Source organism: Ostrea edulis, chromosome 3, assembly GCF_947568905.1.
Source record: "Ostrea edulis chromosome 3, xbOstEdul1.1, whole genome shotgun sequence".
Lineage (NCBI taxonomy): Eukaryota > Metazoa > Mollusca > Bivalvia > Ostreida > Ostreidae > Ostrea > Ostrea edulis.
Window position 1 is genome coordinate 38,169,497 of NC_079166.1, and position 21,931 is coordinate 38,191,427.

Below are 21,931 nucleotides of genomic sequence, written 5' to 3' on the forward strand. Positions count from 1 at the left end.
AATACTGCGAACCAAATAAGGATTTTGAATTACGACCATATTCTAAAATGTTCTGATTTGGTGCAAACTCTAGAACATCAACAACATACTCTCTGAAAAACATTTCTTTGCCAAATAACATAGTCCAGGGAGAACTGGAGGGCCACTTAGGAACAATCAAAGTGCCAGATGCCTTGCACGCGATCATGTATTTAATCGTCCTGCATATCAAAAGAAGGAACCAACCAATTGTTCTCATATTGTCAGTTTTGAGAAAAAGCATCAAAGCCTTCAGTTTCTGGAAACCAAAACAAAGAATTAAATCTGGGTAACTTAGCATTATAGATCTTAGCAAATCTGTCAATGGTATGAAGTCCCCAGAAAAAAATTGATAAACTGAAAAAATTCATAAGTAGTTTGCCATTCTTCATAATCAACGATTTTAGAGATATAATCTGCTTTTGTACAATTGTATTTTGATTAATTTCTAGGAATACAGATAATTCTAAGAGCGATCGAACATTCAGCACATTTGAAAATATGGCAAACGCTAACGATGGTAAATGCGGCTTTGTACTATCTTTCTGAACAATTTGATCGCAATTCTGGTTATCTGTATGCCACCAAACATTTTTACCTGTAAAACTACCTGCAAAAGATTCCAACGCTAACTGAATTGCCTTAAACTCCCTCCACATAGAACTCATTACTACCTCGCTATCTCGCCAACTTCTGTGAAAAATATTTTCATTCAATTCAACCGTGTAAGCTGCAGCAGCAACGTCACTTGCATCAGAATATACTAATACAAGAGAAAAAAAACTCCTGAAGGATACGCCTAGAGTTAAGTTTTCTTAAATTGTCTAACCAGAATAATAATTTCGTTTTAACTGCTTCTATGCGAGAAAACATTAAAAAAAAAGACGATTCCAACAACATCTACTTTCGATGGCTAAATGAATCTGTCGTGTCATTAAACTAGAAACATTACCCACGACTGGGTACATAGAAATGATCTTGTCTGCTGCTCTGGCTAATTCTCTTGTTGTAAAAAGAGGAAATCTATCGATTAAATATTTTATTGAACCAAATGGCATCTTCAATTCTTCTACATGGAATGCTTAAAGATGTCGAGTTCCAGGTTTACCCAAGCCACTATAAGCAGTGTACGGGCTGCAAAAAGAATTTTTCGACATTGATATAAAAAAAACCTGCCTTAAGTAAGATATTTTTACAAAATTAGATCTTTGTAAACAAGTCTGGACATCTGGACCCAAAACTAAACCATCATCTAGGTATAAAACTATGTCTATCCCATTGTTTCTCCAGTATTTGACAAGAGGTCTCAAACAGTTTGTAAAGATATAAGGCGCTGAAGTCAGACCAAATAGTAACACGTTGAAACAATAAAATTTGTTTCCCCATGAAAAAGAAAAATTTACTAACTGCTGTTTGCAAATGTCTATATGGCGATACCCTGATTTTAAGATCAAACTTGAATAATTAGCAACCTTTTTTGAAGAAATGTATAGCATTGTTCCAATCTTCAAACCTGACCTTTCTTTTTTGAAGATAAGGATTTAGTTGGTTCAAATCTAAAATCAACCTCTGTGTTCCACTACTTTTATTGATAGCGACGATCAGTGGACTGGCCACATAAGGCCGGAATGGAACTTCTTGAATACATCCGATCTCTAAAAGCTCTGAAACAGACTTGTCAACGAATTCAGCGTTAACTAGAGCATATTTGTTATTTTTGAATGCATGGAAGGTGGAACACTTTCAAAAGGTACAAAATAACCATTCCTAATCGTATCTAAAACAAATTGATGAGCACCAATATATTCCCAAAACTTAATGTGTTTTGACAGATTTCCTTTTACTCCTTTACCTATTATTGTAGGCATTTTTTCTACAAAATAAATTTCATTAAAGAATAACTCAATCTGTTCATAGAAAAGTGAATCAGAAAAATACGGAGATACTTACTGATTATGAACAGATTTACGGTGTTGCTCCTGACATGCTCGAGTTGGAGTTGGATGGTTTTGGCGGGGCTGGACAGGATGATTTCCAGTGACTGTATTGGTGACAGTTGAAACACATGTAGAATGCGGAGGGTTCCTTGCGTTGTTTAAATTTGAAACCACGAAAGCAATGGGGAGGAGAATAATTAGTCTTAGCATTAGAACTGGGTGCAGTCGAGGCTGGTTTTCGGTAGGGATGTACTCGGCGTTTCTCTTTAATTGATCGTAAGCCGCGGTTTTCCGCTTGGCGCAAAACTTTTTCATCTTCGGAATCTGATGCAAAATCATCACTTTCGTATTCTCTGACCGTGGTCCAACCTGCTGGGGACTTATCTGCAATTCTAATCAGTTTGTTCCTCTTATTTAGCTTATTTATACGCCCCGTAACATACCCTACAGCGGTGGGATCTGACACGCGTTTCTGCGGCTTTGTGAGGTCGCTCAGTAATTCGGAATTAAAGTTATATTGTATTCTATTCCCTTCATGTTTGAACTTAACAGACACCTCTCGCTTAATGGACTTAATACTACTATCTATAGCATTACCCGAAACAGAGAGCTCCTCTTTGAGACTTTCCAGCTTCGAATCGAGATATGTTCGGAATAAATTGAATGTATCAGCAAGGTTTGAACTTTCTGGACCTTTGTCAGCAGATTGTTGTACAGATACATCAGTATGTTCTCCAGTAGATTCTTAGAGCAAATTTTCTTCATCAATCTCTCTATATGGTGCAAGGAAATTAGTATTGAACTGTCGAGACATCTCGGCAAAAAAGGTCTGTTGCACGATGGGCAGCGAATTCTCGAATGATTTCATTACTTTAAACCTGTACTCAGATAAACTTCGATACGCACGAATACCGTTTTACAACCAATCAAGAATTGGCTGTAAAAATATAAACACCGATATAAAAAAACAAACAAAAAACCGCACGTGATACATGTAACGTTTATAAATATGTTTTCCTTGAATGCTGTTTTACTTCCTTGATTTTGTACCAACCAAAACCTGGCAATTAAAGTGTTTATCAGAGACCCGCATATTGTGTCTTACGAACTATGAAAGTACAATGACACGGACTTATTGCGACGTCAAAATAAACTTCGTCTGAAGGGGTGCAATATGATGGGGGATATGATGTTTGAGAGGGAAATATTAAGTTTTATCATTCCTGGCACGTGAGTGTCTAGATCAATCAGATTACGCGTTGCATATAATTCTCATAGTGAGGTATGATAAGAAATATTGCAAGAAGATCACCAACATTAAAAATTACAACAATAATAAGGAGAGTTTGAGTGGTTGAAAATATGATTTTGTGTACAGAGTTGCAAGCAAAGCACAAGAGAAAAATAGTGAAGGGGGTTAATAGATATTGAAAGAAAGAGGGACTACCGATTCAACAAGAAAAACAACTGTACAATATACGATTATACATGTACATTTATAACTTGTACACTTATACACTCATATAGAAATGTATATTTCAAAACTTTGATTTCTAATTCATAGTTTTGAACATAATTAAAATTTCAAAATTGTTTTCGAAGCTGTATTAATATATAGAAAGGACTTCAATGGTATAGGCGTTATAACCATCATGATTTATATATAAAAGGTTCATTAAATGATAGGTTTATTAATACAAAGTTACGACTTGGATCTGAGAGCATGTTGACGTTTGAATGGGATGAATCAAATCATAATTTACTTTAGATGTGTGTTGTTGGGTTTTCCCATAAATGATGTCATAAAATTGCTTAAAGTTCCTTTTTTTTTCAAAAATAGACAAAATGCCAAAAACAGTGATTTTTTAACTTCAGGACCAATAGGTAATCCAATATTGATTTATTGATGTTTTATTATGTATTTGTTATGCTGAACCTAATCTTTAAGCAGGCAATACAGAAATGTACACCAGTAAAATTGATTCATGTTTAATCAAAAATGGGCCAAAATCGAGCATTTTAAAGCATCTTGGGAGGTATTATCAAGGTGCTTTTGTTACCATGGCAACGATACCCCAATTACGAATTTTGGTACCAAATTCTAATAGAAGGGATCAAGTAATCACTATATGCTAAATTTCAGCAAAATCGGTGAAAATGAAAATTTTGATGCTTAAAAATAACAGCTCTTAAAATCCCTTGATAACGAAAAGTGGTCAGTCACTTTATACTACATTGTAGGAGTTTCAACGATCTTGTTTAAAGTAAACATTTGGCAAAAAGTGTGTATGTATTTGTGTGACCGTCAACAGTGAATGCTAGCTATTCGTAGGAACCCGATCCCACCTTTGGTGGTTCCAGGCACCTGTGCTTGGCCTACTTTCAATATTTTATTCTTTATAGGAATTATAAGATTGATAATTGTCAACTATGTAAATATTATACGGTACCAATTTTTATGCACCAGATGCACATTTCGACAAATAATGTATCTTCAGTGATGATCAACCAAAATGTTTGAAATCCGAAATAACAATAAAGTTGTAGAGCTATTTACCAAAAAAAAAAGTGGAGTCAAATTCGTCTAAGGATAAGAGTTATGCGTGAGGGAGATAATCCTTAATTTTGAAATGAATTTCTACATTTTATAACAGCAATTAAATATACATCGTATTTTCAAGCTAGTAACGAAGTACTTAGCTACTGGGCTGTAGAGACCATCGGGGACTAACAGTCCACCAGCAGAGGCCTCGACCTAGGGGTCATAATGTAAAACGTATACGGCACCAATTTTGATGCACCAGATGCGCATTTCGACAAATAATGTCTTTTCAGTGATGATCAACCAAAATGTTTGAAATCCGATATAACAATAAAGTTTTAGAGCTATTTTAGAGAAAAACAGAGAAAAACAAACTATATTATATCTTTCATAGCTTTATTAATTGTATCACAGACCCCGAATAGTACTACTACACCATTTGAACCTTTCCATTACCGTTCCGTTCCCGATGAAAACCGTTCCGTTCCCACACCAAACTGTTCAGTGCTCCGTCCCTAGCCCAAATCAATCCGTTCTCATCTAAAACCGTTCGTTTCTTCAAACCGTTTTTGTGATTTGGTTCTGTTCTCATTGCGTGGCTTAAAAATGTAATAACTCATTTATTCATAATTCTTGATGTTATACATGTATATACTTTGCAAATTTTATAAAGATGGGTTTGGGCCCGACCTATCCCCTCCTACCCCTCCCTTTAGATCCACGTATGAACATTATAATGAAGAATTTAAAAAAAAAATGGAGTAATCTTTTTTGACATCTTTCTTTTCCGGATATATTAATGCAAAGGGGGACAGAATCATTAAAGAAATTAAAGTTCGTGTCAGCAATGGTAGAATTTAATCTCATAAGGAAGTCTGAGAAAGTTATAATTTTGCAAATCCATTCCTCTGTTGAGAATAACCACCATATCTTCAGAAGGTGTTTTATTAACTGATTTAATGTATCCTTTTTTTGAATGAAAAGCAGTTACATAGCATATTCATCAGGATAAATTCTTACCCCCACACTCCACCCCTTTTTAACGTGTTCATTGATTTATTTCTCATAATCAACATAATCAAAACGTTGAAAACCTTTTTTATGAATCTCTTGATAAAGCAGACTTTCCTGAAAACAATTAAATTGACTGTGAATTTAACACTGCTCAGCATTGATGTAGGAGGATTCTAATATACCTCGGTGAATACATGGGTGTGTGTATATATATATATATAAACCTATATATATCTGATGCCCTTGGTATTGGTGTACATCAGGTAGATTGGCGGAAAAGAAGGAGATGGGATGGAGAATAGAGGCCTTTTCAGTGAGTACATTTAAGATGTTAGAAAGTAATCTTTACTCAGTTCTGAAAAAAAAGAAATAAATGTTGTTTCTATAATGGTAGTTATGCCATCAACACATGTTATATTTCTCTTCTTTAACATGATAACTAGTATCTACATCGTGTCCTACATTGGAATTACAACATAGATAGGACCAAATATAATAATTGTCAGTTATAAAAAGGTTTTAAAGATTTTAAATAAATCTAATGATAAAGATTTTCCTGTATTTCCCTACAGAAAGTACCTTCATCAAAATACGTGTACCTACTCTATTTCTTTTTCCCTCTCCATAAGAAATAATTTCGATTTCTATTTTACACGACTTCTGATTTACTACATGCAAGTTTACAAAACATATAAAGTTCTTTCTGACAAATTACCTCTGTGCTTCTAAAAACTCTTAAAAATTAAAATAGATTAGTGTCAAATTGAAATTAGATATCAAGACATCAAAGGATCTACTTTGAAACCTGTCTAATATAAAAGTCGTGCAAAACTCATTCTTAAAGTTTCGAAACCTTACATTTTGTCTAGTTTAGAATGATTTTCGCATCATATAGCTTTCAGCATTGTGTTATCGATTTTGATGGGCATTATTTCAAATTTTCTCATTTTCTACTTTACATTTATATTTGAAAAAGTACGAAAATAAGTTAAACATACCTATATAAGCTTTGTCAAATTGTGTACACTAAGATAGCATAGTCCTATACTTGTGTACGAAAATTAGAAATTGATGAAACTATCATCAAAACGTAACATTAACAAAGATGCATTTTATAAATATATTTATGTTGCTCAGTAATCGAGGTACTAAATCAAATTCCAGAGAATCCATGACGTTACACGACTGACAAAATAGGGTCCTTAAAGGTCATAGGAGACGATTGTCAAAAAAATTTGTTTTGCACGAAAATGTGTTCTTCTTTAATTACTTAACATATGTAAATAAGTCATTCAGAAAAAATCGTAAGGTAACAGACGCTACAGACCGTCAAATGTTGTTGTGGTGTGAAGTATCAAAATAGTAAGATGACTTATCTCCCTTGCTTGATGACGTCAAACGAGATCAGCCTGACGCAAAATGTGTATTTGTTTATACTAACATCTGCAGGTTTTAGCCGTCAAAATGTTCAATGTGCTTACATTCAACTGTAATATAGCAAGTCAGGTATTTCTATATACTTTTGTCTAAATGATCTAACGTTCAGAAAGTCTTGGCTGTGAAATTTACACCGAGAACACAGAACTCGAAATTGTTTGACAATCATTTTCAGTGGGTTGAGGATCAGTTGCGTTATTGTATACACTCTACTTTGGCAAAAACTAATGGGTTTATGAAATTAAATCTTCCACCAGATGCAGTTTTAACTATTTTCGTCTACAGACCAACTGCAAGCACGGTGAAGACGAGAAAATCTTGCAAAACGTTGACTGTATAATGACGGTAGTACAGATATTCATAATTTAGTATAAACATGATCTGATTTGAAACTTAGAAATGAAATTTGACTATGAAATAGTCGTATGAAGCTGTTCTGATCAGAATTTTTTGAAACTGAATATATAAGTAAATAAATTGAAGATGATTAGGTCTAACAATTATATATTGAAAGTTGCATTATCACCCCACCCCCCATTTTTGCGGTCATGCAAGAGTTCGGGGATGATGTTTTTTTCATCGTCGATGTGGCTGGTATTTGCATTAATTATGAGTTCAAAGTGATATCCTTGTATAACAAACTATGGTTCATCATTAAAAAACTTCCAGTTGCGAATACATTGTCTATGGGTGTGTTTTTGTTTTTATTCTCAAATCTGAGCGTGGTCTCTTATGACGTCAAAAATTCAGGAAATCAGGAACGACAATCGGGTAACGATTTTCTATTCCGACTACCTTTGCACTTCAATTTCGTCGAGTTAATATCGTTATTAATCTTTAAAAAAATTATGAGGAGTCTATGAGAAGCGAGCACTCTCACCATTAGACTGCCAGATCAATCTAGGTAAGAAGTGGAAATGTGAAAAGTTAACATATGTTAAACACGACGGACGGTATTTATCAGAGCTTTCATCTCAGGTGAGCTAAAATGGGAGAAATGTTTAAAAGCGTGGTTAATAAGAATTGTTATTGAAAAGGAATCTAGACATCGAATTAGGTGATGTGCACATTAGGTTTGGTAAAGCAGAGAAATATGAAGATTGATATCCCTTGGAAATGGGTACTTTTTAAATGAATTATAAAGCCGACATGAGTCTCTTCCGAAACATAACTCCTTTATATTCATTAGATCATGTGGATGAACGTGTGTCGAATTGAGGTCGAGTTTGGGATACATGATGTCTTAATGAGGCCATGCAGAGAGCTGTTAAATTTGAAGCATTTTATAGAGCCGAGGGCAACGGTAACTTAGTGGTAGAGCGTTTGTTTTGTAACCCGGGATGTCGTGAGTTCAAGCTCTGCTTGTGCCATAGCTGCATGAAATATAAAACGTAAACATGGGTGACGATTGCTCCTTCGCCAAACGCTAGGCATTAGAAGTGAGAATCTTCGGTCTTTCGGTTATGACCTAAACAGCGGAGGTCCTGTATCGTGGCAGGCGTCGAGACGATAAAGAATTCTCACTGCTATGGCTTTGATCATTAAACATTTTTTGTTATCGGGAGGTCATGAGTTCGAGCCCCTCTCGTGCCATGACTGTGTAAAAATTAAGCCTTAAACATAGGTAGTACTTGCTCCCTTGCCAAACACTCGGCATTTAGGAGTGTGTATCACGGGTCTTTCGGACATGACCTTATAAATCGAACTCGCGTGTCGCGGCAGGTATTAGCGAGTTAGTGAAACCTGACTGCTGCAGCTCTGATCGCCAAGCATAGATCTTAATTTGTGGTACATCAATTACAGCTGGTTAAGTCTCAATGTGAGTGAAAAATTCTCAAAGGAATGTGAAACAAACTAGATGCTGGCGTAAGACAGTATTACCCGCACGCACATGATTGCCTTTAGGTATACATATACTCTACGTCGTAATTGTGTAACTGGTAAAGCAGTCACGATAGCTATTTCATAATTTACTTGAATATACATGATAGAATTTAGCATAAAATGCTCAGGTGAGAATATGACCTCTGGGTCTCTGGGAGGAATACATTACCACTACATTGCCAGAAATTAACCCCATTTGCCACCAAGGAGAAAAAGAAAATTTCAAAAACTTAATATGCACATCTCAAGGACACCACCATTCATCTTCTAAAAGATTATTTGGCTACTGCATAAAATATAAGAGGAGTTTTGGAATCAGGTCTTTTTTTGTAGAAAAATGTTTTCAACCCCCAAATTGGCTCCCAGGGGAAAATGAAAATTCTTTAACATTATTGTACAACTATACGACAGCAATTACCTTCCAAAAAGGTTTGGCTACTGCGCAAAATCTAAGACGATTTCTAGGATCCAGGGTTTTGTTTTTGTGACAAAAACGTCGATTTTTACCCCCATATGGACCCAAGAATGAAAATTTCAAAATCTTACTGCTCATCTACAGGACATCACCAATCATATTCCAAGATATGATTTGGCTATTGCGCAAATTGTAAGAGGAGTTCTTGAAAGCAGGATTCGTAAAGACCCAGATTTGTCCCCAGGATAAAAATGAATATTCCGAAACCTTGTTACATATCTAATCATCTTCCAAAACATGATTTGGCTACTACATAACATGTAAGAGGGGTTCTGGGAACCTGATGTTTGAAGAAAAATGTAGTTTCTACCCCCATTTTGCCCCAAGCGTGAAAATGAAATTTTCGAAAACTTATGTTACATCTACAAGACACCATCAGCTATCTTCCAAAACATAATTTGGTTATTGCGCAAAATATATGAGGAGTTCTAGGAAGAAGGATTTTTGTAATTAAAAAACTCGAAACTTCATTGCTCGCCTACAGGATATCACTTATCATATTCCGAAAGATTAATTGGTTATTGCATAAAATAAAATAAAGAGGTAGGCAAACATGGAACTCTGTATATACCAGAGTTGGGATCAGGTGCCTAGGAGTAAGCATACCCTGTCGACCGGTTACACCAGCCATTAACCATATATTTTGATCAGGTAAACGGAGTAATCTGTAGTAAGAATCAGTGTGCCAACAACGGCCTAACAATTGGTAATAAACTCCACTTTTTGGCACACTGTTTTCCCTAAAATAGCTCTAGCAAGTTTATCGTTATTTCGGATTTCAAACATTTTCGTTGAGCATCACTGAAGAGACATTATTTGACGAAATGCGCATCTGGTGCATCAAAATTGGTACCGTATAAGTTTTACATTATGACCCCTGGGTCGAGGTCTCTGCTGGTGGACTGTTAGTCCCCGAGGGTATCTACAGCCCAGTATCTACGTACTTTGTTACTAGCTTGAAAATAAGGATGTATATTTGATTGCTGTTATAAAATTTAGAAATTCATTTCAAAATTAAGGATTATCTCCCTCACGCATAGCTCTTATCCTTTGACGAATTTGACTCCACTTTTTGGCACACTGTTTTTCCCTAAAATAGCTCTAGCAAGTTTATCATTATTTCGGATTTCAAACATTTTGGTTGATCATCACTGCAGAGACATTATTTGACGAAATGGGCATCTGGTGCATCAAAATTGGTACCGTATAAGTTTTACACAAGCCAGACAGCATTTGAGCCAATGGCAGGTTGTATTGGCAAACTATATCGTAATAACGATTATAAAATTTGCAAAATGCTGACTTTAAACGAGACTGTTGTATTCTTTATAGGAGTTATGTGATTGATTACTGTTCGTTATCTACAACTTGTCATATAGCAGTTTAGCTCCTACTTGCTGGGTAGAGTTTATAGTTGATAGTCAGGAATTACATGCATCATAATGCTGTCGAACTTGAATCCTTTACTTCAAGGATCCACAGAGTCAGTTAACAAGATTACTCGAAGTATTGAACCTGTACAAGATGATTGAAGTATTTAAGAGTGAAATAGACGATCTATTGGTATAATATGAATCAGACATCACGAACTTTGTTAAAACAGTTGCAGTAATGCCCAATGACAAAGCACCACTCTGGAGTGCATAGAGAGGATACACTTAGACTTGTTCCATAAGACATGGCCTTAAATACCATAACTCCTTTGCCATACATATGTCTTTATAAACTATGTATATAATCTTAAGGCGCTGAAGTGCACATAAAATTTAAATGAGAGGGGAGTGTAGTAGGATATGAATGTGCGGGGGGGGGGGGTGTCACCTGGCACCAGTGGTTTTGCTTGTGTCGTCTCTATCCGGTGTACTGCGATGGTTGTGCAGTGCGTAGAGTGCGAGAGAGATTGTCACTAATAGTATAGTAAGTATTGCACGTTGAACAACTGAAAATTCAAAGGCGTTGTCAGTTGTTGTTTTTGCATATGATACTTTAGTGTCGTCCGGAAACGTACCTTTTAATTTTGTACATTTACAAATAAATTGATATTGTTTGTTTACTCTTGTTTGTTTCTTGATTGCAGTGGTCATCCCTAAGTTTTAGGAAATTTAAGATGGTGTTCAAAACGAACTCAAACAACCCAATGTATGATTGTGACAAGCCTTTTAACAATATGATTTTTGCTGTAAAGAACGATTACATTCAGTTAATTGCTCTTGAGGATCTGATAGTATACTTATGATGCACGTTCAAGTAGTTTTTAAAGTTAGTTTATCAAAGTACAACACCCAAACTCAAAATTCAAGTAACATTTTTTACACACAACTCTTTGCACATAACGTACATGGCATCATATCTTAAATACCACACTATTCAGATTTCTCTCCAATTTTAATACATCTATATATTTTGAATTTCATGTTCCTTTTTTCAGCGCAAGTCTAACGAATTGTGGAATTCCATTGCTGTGCTGTGCTTCCTAACTATTCAGTTTGGTCATATGGTATTAGCAAACGAACCTCTCACCTTCAACACTGAATACTACAGACTTTGTGGAGAGGACTTGCGCCTTGGTTTACAAAGTCTGTGTGGATCCAGATACGCCGAAACACGAAAGAAAAGGGACGAAGGTATTCATATGGGTAAAATTAGTTCTGAATGCAAAATTACACTGATTTAAGTTACAAACAATATTCTCCTGTGCGATATACTCCGTAATTAGGATGTTGCCTGCAGAAACGTTATTTTGTGCCCTCATCTGGACAGAGAAACGGACGAACAGACTTAGAACTGAGTGTCCCCTTATTGTACTAAATGGTCTGCAGGTGATACAATTGTACTGTGCATATTTTTAAAAATAAAACAAAACAGTAACATGATTTGTCAAGTATACATTACAAATATTTTAAATTTTTTAAATTTATATTTACAAATGTTTTGAAAGTAATACATCTCTTCTTTTTTATTGTTTTGATCGTTCGATGAAAACAATGACACGTAAATGACATTTCAAATTGGCAATTAAAACCTATATACATGAGTTTCATTACAAAATATAACAAGAGGTACTGCGAGCAATGCTCACTAAGAATACCCCCTGCTTACCCCAATCTAATAATAGGTATATTTTTCTATAGGTATATATTACCTCTTTCCTGAGTGTAAAAATATGGTATGTCTTTGTAGAAGAAAATGGAAGATATAGTCCGAACACAAATCCATGGTATAAACCTATAATTTTGACCTTGAGATCAAATGTCAAGGTCATAAAGAGGTCATGAATGTACATGACAGTCTCATGGTGATACACTCATGTCTTATGGTATGACTATGTCAAAACCCTATAATCAATTTTGACCTTGAGGTCAAAGTACAAGGTCATATAGAGGTCATGAAGTTACTCGACACATTGTCTCATGGTGATACACTCACATGTCAAATATGGTATTCCTATGTCAAAGAACAAAGAAGTTATGGTCCGGACACAAATCCATTGTAAAAAAAGCCTTTAATTTTGACCTTGAGGTCAAAGGTCAAGGTCATATGGAGGTCATGAAGGTACTTGACACATCGTCTCATGGTGATCCACCTGTGTGCCAAATATGGTATGCCTATGTCAAAGAACAAAGAAGTTATGGCCCGGACACGAATCTGCAGACAAACAGACAGACGGACGGACAGACTGACAGTGATTCCTATATATCCCCCTGAACTTCGTTCGGGGGTATAATTATGTTTTTATTCGTTTCATTTAAACTATCATAAGTAATTTATGAAATAAATATACACACCTGTGTAGGTATAAAAGCGCTCTCGGAAGTGCAGTTTCTTACAATGTATTGCATAGAAATAAATCTGTGATTTTCATAATCTACAAAGACAAAAGAAAATAGTAGATTATAGCATAGTTACACAAAATTCATCTCACATGGGTGGGCGGGTTAGTATACCTATATGTCTGACTGCACTGAGTGAGAATCTTCGAAAACGGGAAAATCTTACCCTCGCCGAAGCGTGCGAATATATTTACATAACTGTCGGACAGTGATTTTGATATAAGTAGATTTAACCTGACATTAATATGTCACAAAAGATGTTTAATAAGCAATTGGAAAAACACATGTTATTCTTTATATACGTACCCTGTAGTCATGTATGGTTCGTCATGTATTTTAAGTATACCAATCAATTCATTCTCTGCAGATCAAGCCTAAAAGAAGTAATTGCAAAATAAGGATTAACTCCTCCAAAATATGTGATGTAAAGTATGGATTAAAAAGTTCTTTAAGAATGATCGAAAGAAAATATAAAATATAAACACCAATCCATTTTGGTGCAATGGAACGATCTAGTAATAATGTATTTAAAGTGGTAATCCAATAGCTTCCAATATGTTTAAAGTGGTTATTCAGTGAAGTCCAATGTCTTTAAATGAAAAGGGGAAGATAGCAAACAATGATCAATCTCACAACTCCTATAAAGAATACAAAATCAAGAGTAGGGGAAACACGCATCCCTGAATATACCAAAAAATGAGATCAGTTGCCCAGGAGGAGTAAGCATTCCATGTCAACCAGTCACACCCGCCATGGGCACTTTATCTTCATTAGAAAAACGGAGCAATTCGTAATCACAATCAGTGTGTGAAGAACGTTTAACAATTGGTACGAAATATGTCAGACAGCGTTTGAACCAACGAGAGGTTGCATTGGCAAACTAAATTGTTATAACGACCATATAATTTGCGAAATGCTTACTTTAAACAAAAATGTTGACACTCTTGTAACATGAACTTGTTTGTCAGTAGCATGTCTTGATTTGAAAACTGATAATACACAGAACAAGCTCTTGCGTAACGAATCAGTTGAGAGACATAAACACCATATAAAAGTACTAATGGAATATTTCTATATAAATATGGGAAATTGACAATGAAGATGAAGTCATGACCCGTTTGTCATAGAGTTGAGTTGTTAGTTTGCCATTAACATCTATCTCCAATAAAGTATGTAAGTACAAAGCAGATGTAGAGGATTCTGTGGTATCTCTTATTTCGAGTTCATTGGGATGTATCGAATCGACATATAAATGAAAATGATTATTGTTCATAGATAAAACGTTATCGAGATTTCTAAATATATACACCCACCGTGAGCCCTAAATCTTGATCAGGTAAACGGAGTTAACCGTAGTCAAAATGTTTAAGCTTTGTCAGCTAGAACCAAAACATATTTCTCATGTAACATGTCTAATTCTTTTATCATTTTTGGTTTACTAAAGATAGAAGGACATGTGGTACGTACTTTTGTTTTCATGTGTCTAATATTCCCTTTATACTTTTCTGGATAAATTGTGTTGACTGCTAACCCTGAGCACATTTCGGTCGCATTCTAAGCATAAGTGATATATCAGTGTAATTTAGCATCTTTTAAAACATAGTTTGAGTCGATTTTCAAACCGCTCGAATTACTAGATTTAATGTAAAGAGGATACAAGTTCATTTACAGTCGCAAAATTACGAAAATAAACAGTACATTTACATGTATATTTAAGAATTGAACACTTTTGAGCTGTTCTGGTCAATATGAACGGAATTTGAGGCAAATTTTGGGAATCACGCTAGCCTTATATATAATATTCCCATGTAATGGTATTGTGGTCTTTTTAACAGGTACGCTTGGAAAACAGATGAATAACTTCATTGAAAAGCGTCAGACTAACACTGGAATAGTAGAAATGTGCTGTTATAATGAATTTGGATGCTCAATAGAAACTTTATCTGAGTTTTGTGAGGAAGGTTCCATTCATGTGAGTACTTTGAGCATTATATTAACCTACAATCGAATTTCAGAGAGTAAGTGACATACCATATCATAAAGATTTTATCGCACCAACAACTACCTTGAGAATGATATAGAAAAGCACGCCATCTTCCTTACACATTGTCGACAGACCCAAGACATTTGCGTGGTGACAGTTGATTCCGTGTGGACCCTCCAGCGATTGTATCCATCTGCCCACGCAATAAACTGCATTACTTTGAGATCTGCAATCAAGTTGTGAAGGAAAATTTGAAGCATTTTTGAATTTCATTGCTTTCCAGTAGTATTATCATTGCTTTATAAACTTTTTATTTGGCTAATTTTATCCTTTTTTCTGTTCATTTAAATTTCCGATTGTTAGAAGAACCACTAAAGGTATGTTTCAAAGTAGTAGGGGACATACAAATGTTGTATACCAGAAAGGAAGAAATACAATGCTAAACAATGTTGAAAATTTCTTATTTTGCCAAAAGTATTCACATTGGTTACCTATTCTTAACCAGCTGATCACTTACTTGGAATGGAATACTTGTTAGTCATTGACGTCACACCATGTGGGATATTACTCCATATATTGATTGAACTGTAAACGACATTCCAAAGGTGACCATATTACATGAATCATGTGAGAAAATTTACGGACCGTCATTAGTCTCATAGGAGATCAAAATGTAGAATGAAATTAAAAAATGAGAAAAAATTATGGTATATGTATCCAATAATTAGAAATATAAATCCAAACAACGTTCAAAATTTGGTACCATTTATTTATTTATTTATCTATCTATCTATCTATCTGTCTGTCTGTCTGTCTGTAAATAGATTGTGTTATCGTTCGATAGATCAATTATCAAATCACTTTTCTTTCAGACTGTCGTACGATAAATATAAAAAAAAATAGCAACTAACCCTAACAAAATATTATTTATGCTCTCCATTTTTATAAGAATATAAAATCCTATTCGAAGAAACCGGTTTTCTCATGTCCTGAAGCTTTGTTATTTTTCTTGGCAATTAACTACAGAATACATATTGTTGGTTGAAATTGTTATTTATTAATGACGATTGAAGAAGTTGACACCTTATTTACCACCCTGTAATAGGGAGATCCCCGAGTGTCAAAACTACAACTCAGAAAACCTAAACAAGAATGACATTGGGATCTATATAGTTAGTTACTTTTATAGTATAGTTTACCGTGATAAATGAAAATGTATGCAACTCTTGTTGTTTGTATCTGAGTATCATTCTGATTATCATGATGATAAATCAAAATATATTAAAGTCTGTTACAGGAAATCAATGAGGATTTTATATACAACGTGTAATTCCAAGTTTACTTCTCTGAATTGTGTCAAAGTTTTCACTTCGATTATTGCATGTAAAATTTTCAACTTTTTATTTTTTTTTGAAAACTAAATAAGATATTCAACGTGCATCATATAAATGAATCCTTTATAGCTTATTTCACAGTTGTTTTTTGTTGTTCTTTTTTTTGTTTTTTTTGTTTTGTTTTGTTTTTGTTTTTGCTGAAATCTCTTTTCATTTGAATAAGATAGATAACTTAGAATTTGTATTATGATTTTTAACAAAAGATAGATATTATCCCATGAATGTAATATAGTGAATGGAGTCTCACGCTCTCTCCTTTTCTTGAGTGAATAAAATTGATAACTTTAGAATTTTCCTACGGTTTTTTAAGTTTGAAAAAGCGCATACATTGCAACTGAGATAAAAATGATATTCTACCACGGTTGTTGCAAATATCAAAGGAATGCCGCTGTCATTTTTCGACGATATACATTTTGCAAATACTATGGTCGTTATAACGATCTAGTTCGTCAATACAACCTATCATTGGGTCAAATGCTATCTGACGTGTTTCAAACCGATTGTTAAGCCGTTCTTGGCACACTGATTTTGACTGCGGATAGCTCCGTTTACCTGATCAGGATATAGGGCTCACGGCGGGTGTGACCGGTCGACAGGGGATGCTTACTCCTCCTAGGCACCTGATCCCACCTCTGGTGTGTCCAGGGGTCCGTCTTTGCCCAACTATCTATTTTGTATTGCTTGTAGGAGTTATCAGATTGATCACTGTTCGTTATCTTCACCTTTCATTCATATGTATTAACTGATTATGAAAATTGATTCACATCTCGATTGCACTTCGCGTTTTGCTAAAGCAGCAATAAAGTCGATGACTGATAATTCAATTTCATTATCATAAAAACCAATCAATATGTTGTAAAAAATTCTTAGGTGACTGAAGAACATTTGTCATTCACTATAAACCAATTGTCTGCATTCCGAGAGCGATACACATGTAAACATGGCGATACAAAGACAAGTTTTCTTGAACTATATTGAAGGCAATTGATATAATCCGTTAACATCTAAGTTAATGCTTGAAATATTTTTTCAAAATAGTTTTATAATACCCCTACCATCTCATCATTTTCGTCAGCAAAAAAAAAAAAAAAAAAAAAAAAAAAATATTTTTAAAAAATATATTTCTGAGCTGAAGTGGAATAGAAATAAAGTTCTTGTTTTCGTGAACATTGCAGGATAACCTCTTTGGTCTCGAAATGCTTTTTAAATATAAAAGCCTTGGCTTTTATATTTAAAAACAACATTCGTCGACCTCGGAAATTATCCTGGAGCATAAATCAATGTACACGAAAACGCGATCATTATTTCCTAAATGAATAAAGTTTGAGATACGGTCGCAGAACACAAAAAGCATGGTGTGTATATGTACATGTATATATCCATTGTTTCTTTATCACTATGTGATCGTAACATAAAGATATAACAAATTTTATCGAATATTAGATCAAGTAATCCTAACACATATCAAAAATATTGAAATTTAGTTTTGCTTGAAAACATGTCACGTTCTATTGTTTCAAATGATACTATTTACTACGACAAAATTTGAAGAAGAAGAAACCCCAAGCGATCTACTACAGTAAATCAAAGGACCAAAGGTCCTAGTGTGGAAAGTTGAAGCTTTATTTTCTCTTAAAGAATTTTTTATTAGAATAAATTAAAGTATCTAAGTGTGTACATGTTTTCTGCAGCATCTTTTGGTTAAAGAAAAGTCATTAACTGTGAAATTACAGTTTCAGTAGAACTGATTTTTGAAAGCATTTAACACTTTTAAATTGTAGCGGGACGTTTTCTTGATCACACATAGCCATCGGAGAGTGATGCACGTGGAGAGAGTGATTCAGTCTACATTTTCCCCTCCAGTTTCCTCCACAAGACCCAGTATTACTCGAATTAGAGGGCGTCCAAGACATCGTGATCGGGCTCGAAGTCACACGATTCGACCTTTCCTAACAGCCACCAGAAAACCGCACGAATTCCCTGCGACCTTCCTTATTCGACATATAGGAGCATCTCATTTTGTAAAAAGAGACTAAGATATCTAAGTTTGTTCAACTGTTCTACTGAAAATGATCAGGATATGAAGATTTGTTTTATGTATATGAAGTTTGGAAATTAAAAACAAAATTGCGGATATTCATTTTCGCATTCTAATATACATGTATATGAAATCGCCGTTGAATATCAAGATTATAAAGTACACCTATCCTCTGGTTGTGTGAGGGGTTGTGGTCATTTGGCAAACTCGAGGCAAGAACAACACATGTATTTTCCGAAGGTTTCTCTTAAGGAAAGCTTCTCTTTTCTCTGAATGATTGGTAAATGAGCTATCCTCCACAAAAGCCTGTGAACAATGAATCCTCTATTATACTGATGTACTTTTATGTGGGAAATATTTACAATAACTTTTCTACATTTAAAGGAAGTGATCATGAAAATGTGACAAAGGGTTTAAATTTGTCATTTTGATGTATGTAAAACTTATACGGTACCAATTTTGATGCACCAGATGCACATTTCGCAATATAATGAATTCTGAAAATCATTAAGATGTAGCTTTCTTTAGCAGGGAGATATTTCATAAAGATTAACTAATCTTTTCAATCCTTGGGAGCTGCCATATTGAAAAAATTATTACCTCCCTGCTGGGTTATCTCTTAGCATCCACTAGAGGGCAGCACTGATGCTGATGTCAGTAGGACACATTGTGTATTTTTGGCACATTGTAAGCATCAACGTTAAAATGTCATCAGCAGAAAGTGAATTAAATATGGGATATCAGTTTGAACCTGATGTTACAGAGGAAGAAATTGTTTCTATGAATAATTCTTCTTTACCAGCAATTTATTTTAATGAGAGAGGAATTACGTACATTCAAGGGGTGTCTTTGTTGTCATGAGTTTGAACATTTTGTGTCAGATTACATGGATATACACATCAAGTGGAGTTCTCTACACCCATATTTTGACATGGTGTGTCTAAGTCCTGTTATAATTGATACAGCTTACATTTATCCATGGATTTATGTATCCAGAGAGGAAGGGTCTCAGAGGACTTGGATAACAACTTGTTAAACAAGTAAGAAAAACACGAAAATGAAAAATACCTTCTGTATTCACATGTTTTAAATCAAAACATAACATGGCATTTGTGTGTAAATATTTCCAATTACACACACACGTGATAGAATACAGTAACAATTCTGTTGCAGGCATGCTAGTATCAAAATGTATGGCCTACAGACGTCAGTTTATCAACTAGGTCAGACGCAGTCAGCCTGGGGGGGGGGGGGTCAGAGTAGTTTTACCCTCATTTGTTGTGACATAAATTAAGGGAGCGTTTCCTAAAAGCACTGCAGTTATAAAGGATTTCTTGAAACCTCAGACTTTGATACAGATTCTGAATAAGTAATTTTTATTAGAGTAATTAAATGATATAACTGTAAATCGCATCTCCGAAATTTATGTGTGGTCCATGTACATCAATTATTATAAAATATATAAATTATATGCCTATATTGCTGTACTTTTATGACACAGTCACCTTAATTATCTCCAAATATTTTAAAATCTAATAAAATTGATTTGGAATCTTGAAATATAACAGCACTAGTGCTTCTGAGTAAGGTCAAAAGTTGGAGGAGCTGGAGATATTTTGAGGGAGTGTTTTCTTCTTTTTCTTAATGCATTGTAATTAAATTTGATTTCAATTCTTTTTGCTCCAAAACCTTATCCATCAATTCTAATATGAATCCATAAATTTCTGCTGTATAATAGTGACCTAGTCAACAACAGCAATGTGTCTCATCTACGTCAGAGCACAGATGCATACTGGGAAATAATGGATGACCTCCATAAACCTTTAACTTAGAGCGTTTAATTGATCAAATCTCGTAATAGAAACAAGCAAATTAGATTCAGTCCACACTATTTAGTTTCAGGAGGTCTTTTAAGTTTATTATGCAACAAATATTTTTTTCATGTTCACTTCCTTTAATGGTCGTATGAATGGATTGATCAAGGTAACTATGCAGTTTCTAAATAAAGTAAGATACGCCGAAATATAATTCAATAATTCCAATGTTATTTATTACAATTGTTTTGATTGGACAAAAATACAGCTGAACAAGAGTTTATACATCAATAAATCCGAAAAACGCGATGTATTCATACACGCCTTAAAACAAATAACATAGTGCGGCGAAACTATTCAAATTTTTGCAATTGTTAACAAAGTGAATGAATTGGAATTATAAGAATCAAACATCCTTTTTGAAGAATTTATCGATGTGTAAACTCCGGACATTTTACTCACAAACTTAACATAAAAGTACTTCGCACTTTTATTCAGTTTGTGAGTAAAATGTCCAGAGTTTACACATCGATAAATTCTTCAAAAAGAATGTTTAATCCTATAATATGATGCGACTAGTTGTCATTTTATGATTTTTGTTACCTCCGATGAAAAATTGAATTGAAATCAACAATTGAGAAAGCAGCGGTCTAATGACGCAATTGAGAATTTCATAGAATCTGATCAACTAATCAAATTGAAGCAAGCTAAAATCTGCGTGTAGGAGATAATATTTCTCGTGGGGGATAAATAGCCAATTTGATACCCGGGGGATAGTTCTACTATCACTACTCTATCAACTGAAAGAAAAAATGAGACAGTGTTATCGCGTCATGTAAACGTGTGTGAAGGAATATTTTTGTTCTTTACTTGATTAATTATATAACTTGAAAAAATAAATTCAAATTTTTAAAAAGGAAGTTTTGTTTGAAGATCAGGTGAAATTGAAGGGATTTTTGTGCTTCTATATTTAATGCACATTATTCAGTTTAAAAAAATGAAGAAAAAAATGTTTTTACAACACGTAAATAGAATTATGCAATGGACGGCACTGAACGAGAAAAAAAGAGACTTCCCGGTAGATAAAGCATCCAAGGATTGCCTTTCTTTTCCGTTTCAACGAGGCTCAAAGAATCAATACGGGGAAAAAATGTTAATCCGAAAATACCAGTCATAGACAAAAAAAAAAACAAAAAAAAAAACAACAAACAAACAAAAACAAAAAACAACAACAAAATGTGTTTATTGCAGAAAAAATAACACAATCATCCAGCTCAGGAAACGTTGTACGATTAGATCAACACGTGAAACATTTGATCACACAAAATTAAATTTTCACAAGTGTGTAACGTGCCCGAGGTCTATCTCTCTCATGAGGAAATAAAAATATAGCTCCGAAATTTTACTGCATTTATTACAGTGCTCAGGTAAAAACACAATTACAGGTTAACAATAAAAATATGTATTGGTCTCAGTTGGTGAGCAATATTCATGTTACGTTATATAAAAGCCTTTTTAAAGGACGGAAAGGAGGGGGGGGGGTTAAAAGGTCGACTGGCACCCA

At 34.4% G+C, this 21,931-nt stretch overlaps 1 protein-coding gene and 1 pseudogene across 1 annotated transcript; one reads left to right on the top strand and one right to left on the bottom strand.

The window, feature by feature from the left end:
• Positions 1-1,983: 1,983 nt before the first annotated feature.
• On the bottom strand, positions 1,984-3,049 carry LOC125676512 (uncharacterized; annotated as a pseudogene).
• Positions 3,050-5,774: 2,725 nt separating this feature from the next.
• Positions 5,775-18,631, top strand: LOC125675794 (uncharacterized). Its single transcript, XM_048913593.2, has 4 exons — positions 5,775-5,824; positions 11,736-11,931; positions 14,973-15,109; positions 18,297-18,631. Exons 1-4 carry the CDS (start codon positions 5,798-5,800, stop codon positions 18,549-18,551), a joined length of 615 nt encoding a protein of 204 aa, XP_048769550.1. The 5' UTR covers positions 5,775-5,797; the 3' UTR covers positions 18,552-18,631.
• Positions 18,632-21,931: the final 3,300 nt, after the last annotated feature.